Source organism: Protopterus annectens, chromosome 8.part0 (assembly GCF_019279795.1).
Source record: "Protopterus annectens isolate FY-2018-M chromosome 8.part0, PAN1.0, whole genome shotgun sequence".
Lineage (NCBI taxonomy): Eukaryota > Metazoa > Chordata > Ceratodontiformes > Protopteridae > Protopterus > Protopterus annectens.
In genome coordinates this window covers 74892407-74909639 of record NC_056741.1, presented here as the reverse complement: position 1 = coordinate 74909639, position 17233 = coordinate 74892407, and the positions used below count along the sequence as shown (strand labels likewise).

The window sequence follows — 17233 nt, the reverse complement described above, 5'->3', positions numbered from 1 at the left end:
CAAATACAATGGCAGTCAGATACTAGTGAGTTGTGCAGAGTCAAATCAGCAGCCAGGTAGTAGTGAGATGTGCAGAACCAGCCAGCAGCTAGATACTAGCAAGGTGTGCAGAACCAGCCAGCAGCCAGGTACTAGTGAGATGTGCAGAACCAGCCAGCAGCTAGGTACTAGTGAGGTGTGCACAGCCAGCAAAGCACACACCATCACAGAAATCAGTGAACAGTCATACAAGAAGCATAAGACATCAGCAAATGACAGCGACGTACTAAATATGATGCAACATACAGTCAAAAAAATGAACCAGCACTGAAAGACAGCTGCAGAATCCCAACTAGAACAGCTCACAGTAGTAAAGCCAATCTGTAAGTAAGCGCTTTTGCAAACCAGTCGCTTCAGACAATTCATCATTGTTGTGATACATAATATATAGTCAAATGAAATTTAAAACAACCAATCACAACTGTCATCCAAATAAAACAAACATAAAATAATAAACAACTTTGTTATAATATAAACAGACAGTTTTATCAATATATTTCTATTAACAGTCAGTTCTCCTTTTGCGCTTTAATTTCTGTTTTCTCAGAACTGGTTTTAAAGATAGGTATTCATTCAAGCCGCTCCCCTGATGGGATCAGAGTGTAAATATCCATTTTAATTCACGCTCCTGTGTTACGTTCACCAAATCACCCATACCTTCATGTTCATAAATAACATCTATAACCATAAACCTAAACTGCTATGCATCGCCTTGTGTCAGTATGTGTAGCTAGAGCACAACATAAATGGTCACGTATCCTTTCCTTCAACTTTCTACTAGTTTATCGGACAAAAGATGCATAACATAATCTATACCGCGCAAGATAAATTAAATTCTTACTGTTACAGTCTGCTTGCACAGTAAACTGAAATAACATTCCTGTGTTAGGATGCTCAAACTCATTTTTAGTGTCTATATAGTCACAATATGCATATCTATAACATTTCCTTGTACCCATTTTACAATTTATCATAGGCGTCTTATTTATCGCACAGCCCTTAGGGAAACAAAATAACCAATTACTTGATTAATTAAGGCCCCAAGAGGCTACTGTTTTTCTTGGGAGGTCTCTTAAGTAGAGCTCCTTTAAAAAAAAAAAATTGACATGAGAAAGCCCTGACAGAGGATCCATGGGCAGACATGCTGAAATGGCCAATAAATGATCCCTGACTGAGGAACGAGAAAGGCCATATAAAAGTAGTAACTAGCCCTGAATGGGTGATGGGTATGCTATTGTTGGCACAAACTAGAAAACCTTTTCCATTTGCTAATGTACAATTTTCTAGCAGTAGACTTTCTTGCCTCTATTAGTATATGCTGCATGTCCTCAAAAAAACAGACTAGTAAAAAGGAATTTAGACCCCCTCATCCAGGCAGTCAGTTGAAGATAGGAGTCGAGGTGCATCAAACACCCCTGATCTTGTGCGAGTAAATCCATTCTGTGAGGAAACTTGTGGTAATTGTACCTGGTCATTTCCAAACGAAGGAAGAACCACTACTGTCTGCGCCAGAACGGCAGTCACCACAATGATCTTCGGGAATTCGTAGTGGGATCTTCAAAAGTATCCTGCATATCAGTGAAAAGGGAGGAAAAATATTCAGGAACTTTCCTGTCAAAGGCACTCGTCTTCTAGGCCTTATTGCTTGGAGTCCTGGAGCAGAATCTTGTCAGCTGATTAGAGAGGAGGCATGTGGAACTAGAGAAACTCCCCCACAGTGGATCAAATCACTGGGAAGACCACAGACCTAGTTTGCATACATGACTAACTGCCCTGTCTTGCTCAGACCATTTGCCACAAAATATTGCCCTGACAGAATGAAGGATACCTGTAGTGTGACACTGTGCTATGAAGCCATACCCCAAATAGTCAGTCTACAAAGGCGTACAACTTGGCTTCTCCTGCTTGTATATGTACATGACTGTGGTATTGTCTGAATAAACTTTAAGAGGTCCTGGAGACTAAAGACAACTCAGAGAACTGAGTGCCTTGATCAGAGGGCATTTCCTTTATATTTATGTGCAAGCATCTGTCCTAGGTGTCCCACACACTTTGCACTACTATCCGCCTGAAACTGCTCCCTACCAAAGTCTGAGGCATCTAAGATGACTGCTTTGGAACAGGGATATCTGCTGTTTCGACCAAGGAATATTTCTACTGACAAACCCCAGTACGGGGATTTGAAAAGACAAGGGATGTTGATGCTGAGACCAAGGAAACTTCAGATGCCACTGTACCTTTTTCATGCATAGTATTGTGCGATAAGAGACCTTGGGACCCAGGTGGATAGTAGTCTCTCCTTTGATAGTCACATCGCCACGGTAGTCAGAAAGTCCTTCTACGTGGCACACATCACAAAAGGGTTCTCATCCAGGGGGAAAAAAAAAAAAGGTCACTGTTCCCCTCTACTCGACACTCATTAGACCCATTAGAGTACAATGCCCCTTTTGGAATGTACCTCACAAGACATCTGCAGCAGCTGGAAAGGCCACAGAAGTACCTCACAAAGAGGATTACTGGCAAACAAATGTCTTATACTGACCACCTCAAAAAACTCCAGCTTTACACTGTAGCATATCGCCTACTCCGAGGTGATCTCTGCCTAACATATAAAGCTATGTCAAACCCAGAGCTGTTGGACATGCTACATCTAAAGGAATCCCAATCCCTCAGAGCTACACGCTCTAGGGACCTAAACCTTGTCACCACAATAAACAGGACATGCTGGAGGGACAGATTCCTGTCCCAGAGACTTCCCATACTCTAGAACAGGCTACCCATATATGTCAAGCAAAGTTCTTCATTAGCACTCAAGAAAAATCTTGAGTGGATGGGAAATAGGAAATACACCCCGGGGATCACTTCTGTGTCTCTGCTCGACAGTGGCACAGGAAAATAACTTTCTTGGGTGGTGCAAGCCAGGGAACCTTGTTGGCTAGGCTTACGCAGGCCCTCGGGCAGATAGCCTAATACCTATCTATGAACCTATTGCCAGGTTTATCACGAAACTCATATGCCACGAGACTCAAAATCCTGAGGTATTCCCTCACAGTGACTGAAACCCTAAAAATAGATCTAGATACAGATGTTAATAATCAGCTGCTTCATGACTCTGTTTCCTCTTTCCTCCAGTTTCTTAAAAATCTCAAGTGAAATCTAAACACTTCGTTATCCAATAGGGCATTAAGGACTGCACAGTGACATTGTTTACTGACAACACAGAGGCTGCCGTGGCGGATGCAAGTGACATCATTGTAACTATATAGTATGTCTTCACTTATAGGTTGACGCACATACTTCAGAGTATAGTACATATACGCTAATTATCTCAGTTAAAACAAAAACAAAACATGCATTTGAGCATGAATTTAAAATTACCCACCCAACTGCCAAGACTGGCTTTGAAGACAAACAAAGGGAAGCTTAGTTTTGCCTTCAAGTCCTCCTAGGTATTTATTTATTTTTATTTATTTTACATTTGTTATCTGGGAAAGTCAGTCCAACTGGTATACAGACCCATTTTCAGTGGAGCCCTGGGGAGAAAAGTGCCACATATAACAAAACAAACACTAGCACTATAATGAACAACTCAATGTACAAGATTTGATTTTAACAGGCTTTTTTTTTTTTTTTACACTAAATTACAAAGATTTATTTTTTATGGTTTGATAGAGGGATTATGTGAAGACAGTATGGCCGTATCACAGTACCTTGTGGCAGAGGGATTAAGTGAAGACAGAAATATTCAGTATTTGTTGGACAACTTCCCTGGTACTTAATCGTGTGCGTCTGACAGTTACTGGCTTTGAAGACAAGGGCACCTGCAGTGCTGTCGTGGGTCTAAACAGGTCCAAGATCACACTCTTACTAGTAAGACTGTTTCGGGCAGGAACGGAAGCATCCATAGGATAGCACTGCAGGATATGCTACTGAATTTCTGAAGAATATTCTTTTTCTAGGTGCCAATGATGATCAAGCTCCTCCCCATGGGACTTGGTATTGGTTGTGAATTGGCTCAAGTACAAAGACTAGACTCGTTTGGAGGGAATGCCAGGCAAGTCGTCTTACTGGTGTTTTGAGCCTTCACTTGTGCTGTAAACCTCCACTTACTCACCATGGAAATAAGCACCTTTCAACATGGTCAGCCTTCACTTGTGCTGTAAACCTCCACTTACTCACCATGGAAATAAGCACCTTTCTTCAAGGTCAGGTAAACCTGGCTTCCCTCAGAAACAGGCATGTAGGTAATCTGTCCTTCTAGCTTGATTGTGCCCAATACACCCTGTCCTATTACTCACCCGAGTCTAACTTATCCACTACACAAGGTCTTGAAGACAACATCTCTATACAACTCAGGATGACCGGCATTACATCAAAATCAGTGGCTCACATCACTGCAGAGGACCGGTCATGAAGGCATTTTTCCACAGTTCTGTGCCCCTGGTGTATGTCACAATCTAACTCTTCCAGCACCCAAACCTACTAATCAACCCCCACTCCATAAAGCCAGACATTTACTCAAGTGGTGGGAGGAATTCTTGGAAATTTATACACAGAACCTTTATTACTCCTCATAAAATGGAATTAATGTTTAAGCAAGATATTGGGTGTTGGGTGCAGCGGTTAGTGTCGCCTCACGGCAAGAGCTTCTCCAATTCAATTCTCAGCTGGAGCACTATCTGTGTGGAGTCGGCATGTTCTCCCTGTGACCGAGTTTTAAAGACATGCAGGTAGACAGGTGTGTGTGTGGGAGTGTACCTTCTGTGAAGGTTGGGCATCGGGCTGGCAACTCGACACCATAAAAACACCACTGCCAATCAATCTGCGGACTGGTGATCCATCCACTGTGGTGACCCCTAACCAGGAAAAGCCAAAAAGACATTTTTATTGGGTGATGGAGATATAAACTAAAATTAGAAGTAGATTAGCAGCATATGGTTTATGACAGTCAGTTTGGGGAATATTGATTTTTTTTTTTTTTGCAAACTGTATGACAAATTTCAGTTAGCTAAATCTTTGATTTTAACGTTCCAATACCTAAATGTGCTTCCAGATCAACATTTTCACTTTTATGAACTTTATTAGCTATTGCATGTAAAGTAATTACTATGAATTGGAAGAGTGACACTTGTCCTTTGTTTAAAGAATTCAGGAATATTGCACTTAATGTTTCTCAACTGTAACTATCTACAATCAAGATGAGAATTAATAGATACTTGAGAAATCTGACTAATATGACATTATAATCGGAATGACCAATAACTGTTTTTGTTTAAGTAGACACTTATGTAAATAATTTTACCTTAACTTACGGTTATGAATTTTTTCCATATGTAGCTAATTTGCTCTAAAAAATGTATGCTTTTTTTCTGTCATGAATTATTATACTTTTCAAATCTTAATAAAAATATTTGAGGAGAAAAAAACTGGGAGGAATCTGGGGCCTGAGAAGATAGTAAAGTTTCCAGGTCCATGGATGCCATGTTAAAGGCATCCAGAAATGCTTTGTAAACTAGAGGGACAACAAGTTTAGAAAAGTCCAGGCTCAGTATTATTTACACCTTCTTTCTTACCACCAAAAGGTACTTCCTCACCAAACAGTACAGCTCTCCAAGTCATATGTCCTCCACTGGAGGACCAAAGGGTAGTGTTGCCCAGGTCATAATCCAGAAGGGAAGGGAAGGGATCGCTGCCTCTTTCTCTACTGAGATGCTGTGAATCTTTCCCAACCTGAAGGGAGTCTGGAGAAAAATTTCAGCTCCTACACTTCTTTCTACCAGTATGCCATGGAACAAGCGAGGGAGGTAGGACCAACAGGGTGCCTTGACACTGCACCACTAATGCTGGCCAGGCTTACAAAATGGCAGACACATGGTCCTTTTGAAGTCTGACTAATAATCAGGGTTGAAGGCTCTGCGTATAGAGTTCAGATGTGTCACACAGTCTTAGTTCCCTAATGAGAATGATCGGAATACACCCTTCTGACGGAGTAAGTCAGAATCAGGAGCAGGATGTGAATACCTGAATGAGCCTACTTCACAGCATCAGTATGTGCAATGGCAGCCTCCACAGAAATCACGCTCATGGCCTCAAAGTGTCGACATCCTATGTCTGTAGGATCACTGTGCTATAGCTAACAGCATCAATGCACCCTGCTCTTTTTTTTTCATCTATTGAAATTGCTTCTCCATTTTACTTAGCTTCTTGAAAATGCTGTCCAAAATGGATGTAAATGGTGGGTCGGCAAATCCAGTGACCTTGGAAACAGCTTCCATCTTCTCCTGGAAAAGGTATGTCTGAAGACACACAAAAAACAAACAAAAAAGGAAGCATTTTGTCTATAACAAGAGAAAAATTGTCCATTTGATAAGTCATTTGTTCTACCCTAGAAATTCTGAGCCAAAACTCAAAAGAAACAAACATGACATAAAATGATGGGGTGGGTTTAACATAATGGTTAAGGTCTTTACCTCATAGACACAAAGTACAAGGTTTGATTCGGACCTCAGGTTATTGGCTAGGCTTAAAAATTACCCTTCAGGGGAGTTAGCCTAGTATTTGCCAATGGGCTTATCAAGTGCAAACACTATATCACAGTGACTGTACACCTTAAAAGAAAACTGAGGATGGAGCAGGCAGGCTGATGGCTCTTTATACAAGGAAAATACTGCTATCTCTGGGAGGGAGGGGTCAGCCTACACAAGGGAGTGGGGTTCAGAACAGAATTCAAGCCAGCTACTGGACTTAGACTGAGGGGGAATTCCCAAACATAATGAATGCAACAATGATCCAAAGAAATATTCCATAACCTGTGCCTCATGCAAGGAAAGGATATCATTTTAGCAGATGCAGCTTCTCCCTCTGCCTGCACAATCTTCTGTTTTTGCTCCTGTTTAGCCTTCTCCACCAAGAACTGAGCCCTCTGTGCTTCCTGTTGAGCTGGAAAGGAAATAAAACATGCATATTTGAAAGCAGTAGATGGTAGAAGACTGACAAAGACAATGAAATACACTCATAAAACTTCAGCTTTTGTTGTACATGACATGACTGTTACAAATTCACCTTAATTCCATGCTAAAAAAAGACTTCTTTTCAAGTACAAGATAACCAAAGTTAAAAATAACCACATGATGCACCATCGCAAATCTGTAAATGCAGGTAAGTCCGTGTCAAAGCTAACCAAATTATCTGACGACTTCACATCCCACCTAAGCAGATCGACTTCATTGGTGTCTTCATTATTTACGGCGTTTCTTTCATTTTTATTTATTGGGCAAAGTCTGAATATTGTTCGATAGGATTAATGCTCTAACCACATGAACTAAATAAAAAAGAAGACACGCCAAGAACTGAACTGGATTGACCAACAAAACTGGAGGCTACAGAAATGTAATCAGGCAGCAATCACATAAAGTACAGTTTTGTACCTACCATAAATGTAGATGTTCGAGGATCCACATTGCTGCAGTCCTTACTATTGGGTAGTCCGCTGTCCAGTCGGCCCGAATACCAGAGTTTCTTGCCCCAGATGTCAGAAGACCCTAAAAAGACAAGGCCCAAAATACCTGCACCAAAATTATGTACAATATATACAAAAATATATAAAAATATCAACATATAACCTCACCTACACAACCACCCCTAAACACAGAGGGAAGGAGAATGTGGATCCTCGAACATCTACATTTATGGTAGGTACAAAACTGTACTATGTTCTTCGCTCCACATTGCTGCAGTCCGAATCCCAAAGCAGAGGTAAGGGAGGCTGGCAAATCATAAAGAAGTAGGAGCTGACAACATGCCTTGCAAAACAGCTGTGGCAAAACCAGCCCTAGACTTAGAGTAGATAGGAAGGTGATAATGCTTAGAGAAAGTATGCACTGAACTCCAAGTAGCTGCCTCCAAAATATCCTTAGTTGCCACCCCTTAGAAATGCTGTTGAAGTGGCAGTAGCCCTAGTGGAATGAGGCCTAATCCCAGCTGGAATCTCCTTGCCATGATGGGAATAACAAAATGCAATGCAAAACCCAATCCACCTAGAAATAGTTTGTTTTGACACAGGCTTGCCCTGCGAACTCAAAGCAAAAGAAACAAACAACTGCTGAGACTGCCTAAAATCCTTAGTCCTGCTTAAATAATAACGCAATTGCCTGTGTACATCTAATGTGCAAAATTTTTTCCCTTTATTTTGGGGGTCTGCATAAAAAGTAGGCAAATGAATAGTTTGGTTTAAAGCCACACTAGAAACCACCTTAGGCATAAAGGAAGGATTAGAATGATACCCTATCCTTATGGAAAATCAAAAGGGCTCTACTGCCATAAGGGCCTGCAACTCAGACACCTTCTTGCAGAAGTAATAGCCAACAGAAAAGCAGTCTTCCATGACAAATATTTCAATTCAGCAGTAGCCGCAGGCTCAAAAGGTTGTAGAGTAAGTTTTTCCAACACAAAATTGAGATCCCAAGCAGGAGTAGGAGCTGGTCTTATATTCTTTGCCCCTCTGAGAAACTGCTTGAACAAAGGATAAACAATGGTGGGTCACAATCATAGTGAGCTGAAATTGCTGCAGCATGAATCTTAATGGAAGAGAAGGACAAACCTTTGTCCAATAACTCAGTAAGATATTGAAGAGCCACACTCAAATTAGGCTCAGAAACCTCCAAATTCTTTGCTGTACTCCAAAATAAAAATCTCTTCCATTTTTCTCACTTTCCTTGTACTAGGTCTTCTAGCTTCCATAATCACATTTAAAACTTGTTGAGGAAGTTGAGACCTGCTGTGTTTCAACACAGAATATGCCAAGCTGTTAGATGAAGAGAGTGAAGCTTGACATTGAGCAGACGACCGTCCTTCTGAGATAACAGATGAGGAATCAAAGGTAAAGGCCATGGAGGCTTCCTTACCAGACTCCTTAGTAGTGGGTACCAGTGTTGCCGAGGCCAGTCTGGAGCTATCAAAATCATCCTTGGCTTGTCTTGTCTGACTTTTAATAGCACCTTTGGAAGAAGAGGCAGAGGTGGAAAGGCATACACATGAAGGTTTTTCCAACTGAAAGACAGAGCATCCACTTTCCAAGCATGAAACCCCTTTGTGCAAAACTTTGGCAGCTGGTGGTTTAGTGGAGAAGCGAACAGATCTATGTCTGGAGTTCCCCATGACACTGTCAATTTCTGAAATACATGAAGATCCAGTTTCCACTCGTGGGGATCCATGATTTGCCTGCTTAACACATCTGCTAAGGAGTTCTGTGCTCCTGGCAGAAACCTTGCCTGAAGAGTTAGTTGCCTCCCATAAAATCATTGCTTGCCTGCATAGAGAATAAGAATGTGTTCCCCTTGCTTGTTGATGTACCACATGACAGTTGTGTTGTCTGTTAGAATCAACACCTGCCCTGGAAGAAGTAACTCCTTGAAAGCCATTAATGCAAACTGGACTGCTAACATCTCCTTCATGTTGATATGTAGATGCTGTAGTCTGGCAGGCCACTTGTCTTGTATCCACTTTCCATTTAGATGAGCTCTGTCGTTAAAATCTGACTTGCCTCTGGCCGGGTCACAGAGAGTCCCTTGTTTAGGTGACATTCCTGAGCCCACCACAAGAATTCTTTTTGAAGGCAAGGTATTATTTGAATGACAGTGTCCAAATCCTGGCAGTGCTGTGTCCATACATTTTTGAGATACCATTGTAGCTTCCTCATATGCAGTTTGGCATTGGGAAGCACCAGAATACAAGATGCCATGAACCCTAATGCTTGAAGGACTGTCCTTGCAGTCAGCACGGACTGATGAGATAGTTGATGGAAGTAAAGTGACAGACTCTTTTGTTTGTCCGCCATCTGGGCTGCTGTATTCAGTCTCACACCCAGAAAGCACATGTCTTGAGAGGGTACTAGACTGGACTTTACCTAGGCATCTTAGCACTGCTATAACATATTCCAGATGCTGTAGAAGGTCTTCCTTTTCTTGAGCCAGAATCAGGCAGTCGAAGATTTGAATTCCTTGAAGCCTGAAGTAAGCTATCACTGGAGCCAGAAAGATAAGCCAAAGGGCAATGCAGAGAACTGATAATGAGAATTTCCAGCTCGAAACCGCAGATACTTCCTGCAACTTAGCCTTATAGGCACTTGAGATCTAAAGTTACCATCCAGTGATCTTTGCCCAGCAGAGGTAAAAGCCATCTTGAACTTGGGAATGTCCAGAAAAGTGTTGAGATAACATGCCTTTGAAAGGGGCATTGTATGGAAATAAAATCTGTAACCGTGGTGAATGATATCCAACACCCATTTGTCTTGAGTAATTAAATAAAGAGACAGTCTTCCTCCACCAGAAGTCTGAGCAGGTGAACTCCTGTTCTCCCTAGACTGGGAATCATAAGCAGGATATGTCCACCCCTTAGCAGGCCAATTTCTACTAAACAAAATCTTTAACAGTTTGCATAGACTTAGCTTTGTCCTCCATTTTCTTTAAAACTGCTTCCACAGGCGATCCAAACAACACATCAGACTGTAAAGGAGCATCCAAAATCCTTGTCTTAACATGCTCAGCTAAATTCTGATCCTTCAACCAGGCATGCCTAGAACAGAACTAGTAGCAGCCAGAGGCCTGTACAGCATCAATACCACATTGCAAAGAATGCTTACTCACTTGCTCAGACACATGAACCAAGTCCAGCAACTCTTTACACTCAATACAAAGCATCCACCTTGGATTTCAATTGTGAAAGGAGATAATTTTGATATTTTAGCATGTGAAACTGTGGAAGAAGTATGGCACCCTATAGTACCTATCAGGTTTAACAGGAGCAGGAGGCAAAGAATCAGGGTTCATCTTCCACCACATTCAACACAGGAGGTATAGCTAAGGGCCTATGCTGGGGTAAAACAAGAATTCCCTCCCATTTAAAGTGTTCCCTCATGGAATGCAGAGTCTCTGAAAATGAGAAATCCTCAGAATCATCCACATCAGAATCAGAATAAGGAGGATACTCCTGCAAATCTTCCAGAAGACTCAGAAGCCTCTGAACACTGTTCAAAACTATCAAACCCTAGGCCTCTTATCAGGAGGGGCATAGAACCTCTAATCATAGTAATCAAATCTTCTGCCATTTTAAGCATATGTTTCTTAGGTACAGAAGAAGCCCCACTGAAGCTGAAGTTGGCCTACCTCTCAAAGAAGTTTTGGCAACAGAAGGAGGCTCTAACTACCTTGGGAAAAGAAGGAAGAACAGTTACCTGAGAAGCCCCTCAGCCTGGCCTGCACATCCTGTAACAGTAAAGATTCTGCCTGAGACTAAACCTCTGGCTGTAAGGACTGCAGCAATGTGGAACGAAGAACATCCTGTATCTATCTACTCAACTGAGAAAACTGGTGACAGAGTCAAAACATCCTACCTAGAGCTTTACCAGCACAGATACTACTCCAACCAGTTACTCAGCAAACTGCACTATTGAGACACAGAATGAAGAGGAGCACACAGACTACAAATGACCAGTTTTTAATGCAAAGTACAAACCCTTCCACCCACTAAGCATTCTGGCTCTATTCAATGTCTAAGACAAAGCTCAGCCTTGACTACAGGGCAGCACAGCGCTGGCTCACAACATTTGTAAATGCCTATTTATGTTGAATTGTATTAGACATTTTACAACTGTATATGTTTATGTTGAATTGTGTTAGACATCTAATATGTTTTATGCTTTATTATTAATGTTACTATGGCATGCTAGCATTTTGTATGCACCAAGTTGTTTCTAGTATAATAGTATGTATGGTCTATTTGCATAGCTGCACCTTGTTCACTAATGTTATTCATGTAATAGTGTTGTGTGTAGACAGCTCATACTAGTGTCTAAATAATTTCTATAAGTTTGTGCTGTTACTGGTGGATAGAATCACATTAGAGAACCACGACAGATTGCTGCTCGCTATATTTTTATCTGTGGCTGCATTACTGTCTGGGTTTTTGTTTTCTAATGTTCTTCCAATTGGCTCAGTATCTGCATATACTAAGTAGTGGTTCAGGACATTGTCCTACATATGGTAGCTATTTGCTCACTGTGTTTTTTATAATCTTTATAATATATATTTACCATCTCAAAAGTGCTTACTCCTCTCTGTACTCTTCTTTTCTAGACCTAACACCACTCTTAAGTATTCAACTGCGGTACCACCTTTAACGTTCCTATAAGAAAAGTGCAGTCCGGGTCTGAACTGTTTGCAAACAGCTACAGTTAACTTTGAGTATGTGTCTAACTGTTTGAGCCAATCTTCATTTTCCCCTGGAGAGCACTGTGCTTTGGCTGTAAGCAGCACCCCCACCACCACCACCACCACCACACACATCTTCCACTTTCTCTTATTCCCTTCTGTTAGCAAATAGTATCCATAACTGATCAATACTGTGTGTTTGTTTATTTAAACTATACCACAGTAGCCTACTGATACAAGGTTATCCTGGTTTTCCACCTGAGAAATTAAGACAAGACTTAGTTTCAGAGCAGTCCTTGGTCAATTGTGATTGTTCTTAACACATACTTGTCTTGCTTTGTGATGGGGCTGGAAATAAACAGGGTCTCTACCCGCTTCGTTCCCCACCCTGCCCCCTATTCCCTCCCGCCCCCATTGGTCCCACCTTTATTGCACTCAAACCCCTCCCCATCTTTCCAATAGCCAACCACAGAGCTAACCCAACACTACCTTCTCCATATTCCCTCTACTATCACACCTCCTCAACTGACATGTACAAGCATACCTTTCCTTTGCTCACTGCATGCACTCTCCTTGCATATCTTACATCCTACCAAAGCTCCATCATTCCCCCACTCAACCACTTCCACTGTACTACTACTCACACCACCCCCCATGTCTCACCCATACTCAGCTTCCCTCCCACCAGCTCAAGAACCATCCCTATGCACCCCCACATATTCTACCAACTATATTACTCAAACATAAAGCATCCCTACAACTTAACATAGTAACCCTCCCACCATACCTATTACCCACAGAGAACAATCATAAAGTTTCCCTTATAAACAAACACATTCAAACACTGAGAAAACTAATAATCTCATGCATATCAAAACTAGCACTAAGTGGAGACATCCACCCCAACCCTGGCCCTACCATCTCCAACCCCAATCCTCATAATCAGACTAGAAACCACAACTTCTCCCATATTACAGCCAATAGAAAGCCAAGTGACTTCCTTCTACTAAGCCTAAATATTAGAAGTATATCCAACAAAGTCCATGAACTCCATGCCACCATAGACTTATACTCCCCAGATATAGTCGTCCTGACAGAAACCTGGCTAAAACCTCACATTACCAGTGAGCAAATACTCCCTACAGGTTACGGCATATTAAGAGTTGACCGGCTAAACAAAAAAGGAGGTGGTGTAGCTATAATATTTAAACAACATCTAAACATCCAGATCTTAAAATCATCAGCTCCACAAATAGGCAATGAAGAAATAATATATACCAACCTCAAAATTAACCGAAACAAAACCATCAACATAATTGGATGCTACTTCCCAACTGGCCAAAACATCCCTCCACTAGAAAACCTCCTCAGCTGGTCTACCCACCATCTCCCCCAAGAAACTATCATCTTGGGTGATTTCAATATTGACTGGCAATCCTGTTCTGGCAACAATCCAACCCATCATGTACACCTTCATGGCTTCACCCAACTAGTCCAGTCACCAACAAGGATAAATAAAAACTCCAGCAAGCACTCTACCCTGGATCGGATACTAGTCAGTAAGAACCACCAGTCATATATAACATGCTGCTTATCAGAGAGCCTCAGTGATCACTCCCCAACATTCCTACTCAAAAAATACCTGTACCAAGCTAAACCTGTCATCTATCGTCAAATACGTAAAAAAATAAACTTTAACCCACTCACATTCATCTCATCCATCAAAAGAATGTAACTGGCATGCCGTACCTCAGTCTAGATGATGCAGTTGAATCTTTTAATACTACCTTCCTGAACATCCTTAATTACCATGCCCCCATAAGATTTTCCAGAACCAAAGCACAACCCTCCCCATGGCTACAGAAAACCACTAAATCAGAAATGAAAAACAGGGATAAAGCCTGGGAGCACTGGTGCAAAACCAAAACCCCCGCAGCTAGACAGAAATTCCTAGAACTACGCAATAGTGTCAAAAAGCTAATAAAACGGGACAAATTCCAATACTACCAGTCTGCCCTAGACTCCTCACAACACAGCCCCAAACAATTCTGGTCCTCCATAAACTCCATCCCCCACCCAGGTAAAGTCAGTACCCCTCCTCCTAACATCCCTCACTCCTCAGAAAATATTGCTACCTCATTCAACACACACTTGACCGAAACCATACTATCACTAGCTAAACAACACAACCCCCCTCCCCTCCAACCCACACCTTCAACTAGTAATCTCCCCACTGCCTTCTCTTTTTCTCCTGTACCTACCTCCAACATAAAAAACTCAACTAAACTTAAACCCACCACATTAGCAGCAGACAACCTCCCAAGTGAATACCTACAAATCGCAGCTGATGCTCTGGCCTACCCAGTATCCATCTTGATTAACCGATCTCCGTCAGAAAGTTACGTTCCCACATTGTGGAAAGTCTCACATATAATTCCCCTCCACAAAGGCGGACCCTCTGCAGAACTAACCAATTACCGCCCCATAGCTATTCTCTCTCCACTCTCCAAAATACTAGAGAGATGCATACACTCTCAGGTCTCAAACTACCTCCTTACTAACAACCTCCTTTCCAGTACTCAGCATGGTTTCAGACCAAACCATAGCACCACCACTGCCTTACTCTCCTTTACTAACACTATCCTTCAGCATAAAAACAATGGCTCTCTCTCCTCTGCTACTTTCCTAGACCTATCTAAAGCATTTGACATGGTCCCACACAAACAACTTATCTCTGTCCTCAGTAACCTATCCTTCTTCTCACAATCAGTCACCAACTGGTTTCAGAGTTACCTGTCTGACCGCCAACAATCCGTTGTACGGCAGAATGACATATCTCCTCAACTACCTGTCTCCATAGGGGTTCCCCAAGGATCCATCCTTAGACCCCTACTTTTCTCTGTTTACACCAATAATCTAGCCTCTGCCACCAAACATGGCACACTCATCCAATACGCAGATGACTCTACCATCATCTGCTCAGCCCAGTCCCTACCCAAACTGCAAAAAGTCACACAGGAAGCCTTTTCCTCTGTTGAAACATGGTTATCCGATGCCCAATTAATACTCAACCCAAACAAAACTAAACTACTCATCTTCCAACCCACCAAACATACTCAAAACTCTCACTTTAACATCACAGCAAAAGACAACACCACCACTATATACCCAACTGAACACACCAAATTGCTAGGAGTGGAAATAGACAAAAACTAAAATTTGACATTCACATATCCATGACCATAAAAAAAGTCCACAAAAAACTAGGAGCATTATACAGAAATAAACAATTTCTCACCAAAGCAGCAAAGATTTCAATAGCAAATTCCCACCTTATCTCCACCCTACTTTATGCCTCTCCAGTACATACCAACCTAAGGCAATGTGATCTAAACAAGCTAGAGACCTGCTACAACAAAATTCGCCACAGGGGCATCCTACCGTAGTCACCACTGTCTCTCACTTGCTGAACTGGGCTGGCTTGAACTCCCTCACCTCCTTCAGTGGTATCAACTCTCACTTGCCCACAAACTAGTAAACCATCCACTAAATGTCCCATCCCTCCAGAATCTACTCCAACCCTATCACACCACCAGACCACTAAGATCCAGCAACAAAAATCACTTGCAGATCACTAAAGCCAATAACTCTGCTGGTGAAGCACTATTCTCTTGCGCCATAGCCAAATTATGGAACTCACTCCCACCCACAATTACCTTCATACCATCATGCACCAACTTCAAAACTTTATTAAAAGCACACCTAAAAACATGCTGGCTATGCCCTTGCAACTCCCACTCTAATATCATCCACCCCATCCAACTACTACCTTTCTTTCACCTCCACTAACTACCTTGATGATAGCAAGCTCAGATGCTCATAAGCCTAGTACTTATTATACAGCAGGAACTTCTCATTGTTACATTTGTTAATGCCTGTTATGTACTTCACAGATAAAGATTCTAGTTGTCTACTGATGTACTATGTTCTTCATCTGTAAATATGTTGTAAGTAATTTCTATGTTAAATTGGTAATCACTATGTAATCCAATGTAACTACTGTCTGTTTATTTTACTGTGGAGCTTTTCTCCCCGGGCCTCTGCTGAAAATGGACCCACGCCCAGTCGGACACTCCCGGTCAACAAATTTAAATAAATAAATAAAAAATTTACACACAGTTCAACTGGATGAAAGCCATTTTCCAAGGGGTTACATACAGTGGCATTTTAACAGAGGTGTGTGTACACTTTTTATACACACTGTATGTATGTATTGCATAAATATGCACACATACTTGTGTACATATGCATGAACATACACATAAGGTTTGAATAATCTATTACACAAAATGACAAGGAAATGAAAGGAGTGGAAGGCGTACAGAGAATGTAATGGGAAGAGAACAGTGAACAGGCCTACATTCAGATCAGGATACTATAGCAGACTATGTAAATTAGGGTTAAACAGAGTGTACATGTGGGTAACACCCAGTCACAGTGTTGTCTAGGAGGGCTCCTAAGAGGTTGGTACGAGTTTTTACCTTTTCAGATCATACCAAAATTGAGAATTATGGTGAAGAGTTAAGGCAGCCTTCTGGTGGAGTATTGCTTAAAGGTGAAAAAAAGAAGTTATGTACTCACCATAATGTTCCATCTGCATAGTTATACTTCATTTTTCTGCAACATGTGGGTATAAGGATCCGTATCGGATCAGAGCTGGCAACTTTTTTTTTTTAGCATCTGCTCCAAGCTCTGAGCTCCTACCCCTACCCATAATACACCACAATCTCTCATCTTCCCTCGGATTGAGTTTGCTGCAACTACACATATTAGCAACTCAACTAAATAAACTGAACATGTTTAAGCACATGAAAAAGTCAGGGGGACGGAGGGTGGGAAGGTTACAGAAAAATGAAGTACAACTACTTAGATGGAACGTTATGGTGAGTACGTAACTTCTTTATCTGAAGTAGTTAACTTCATTTTAT

At 41.6% G+C, this 17233-nt stretch overlaps 1 protein-coding gene across 1 annotated transcript in view; it reads right to left on the bottom strand.

Annotated features, from left to right (window-relative positions):
• The window catches only part of PHB2 (prohibitin 2), a 303055-nt gene that overhangs the window by 160439 nt on the left and 125383 nt on the right, over positions 1 to 17233 (bottom strand). Inside the window, exon 7 of the mRNA XM_044079628.1 lies at positions 6875 to 6978. Within this exon, the coding sequence (XP_043935563.1) occupies positions 6875 to 6978 (104 nt within the window). The remainder of the gene's footprint in view (positions 1 to 6874; positions 6979 to 17233) is intronic.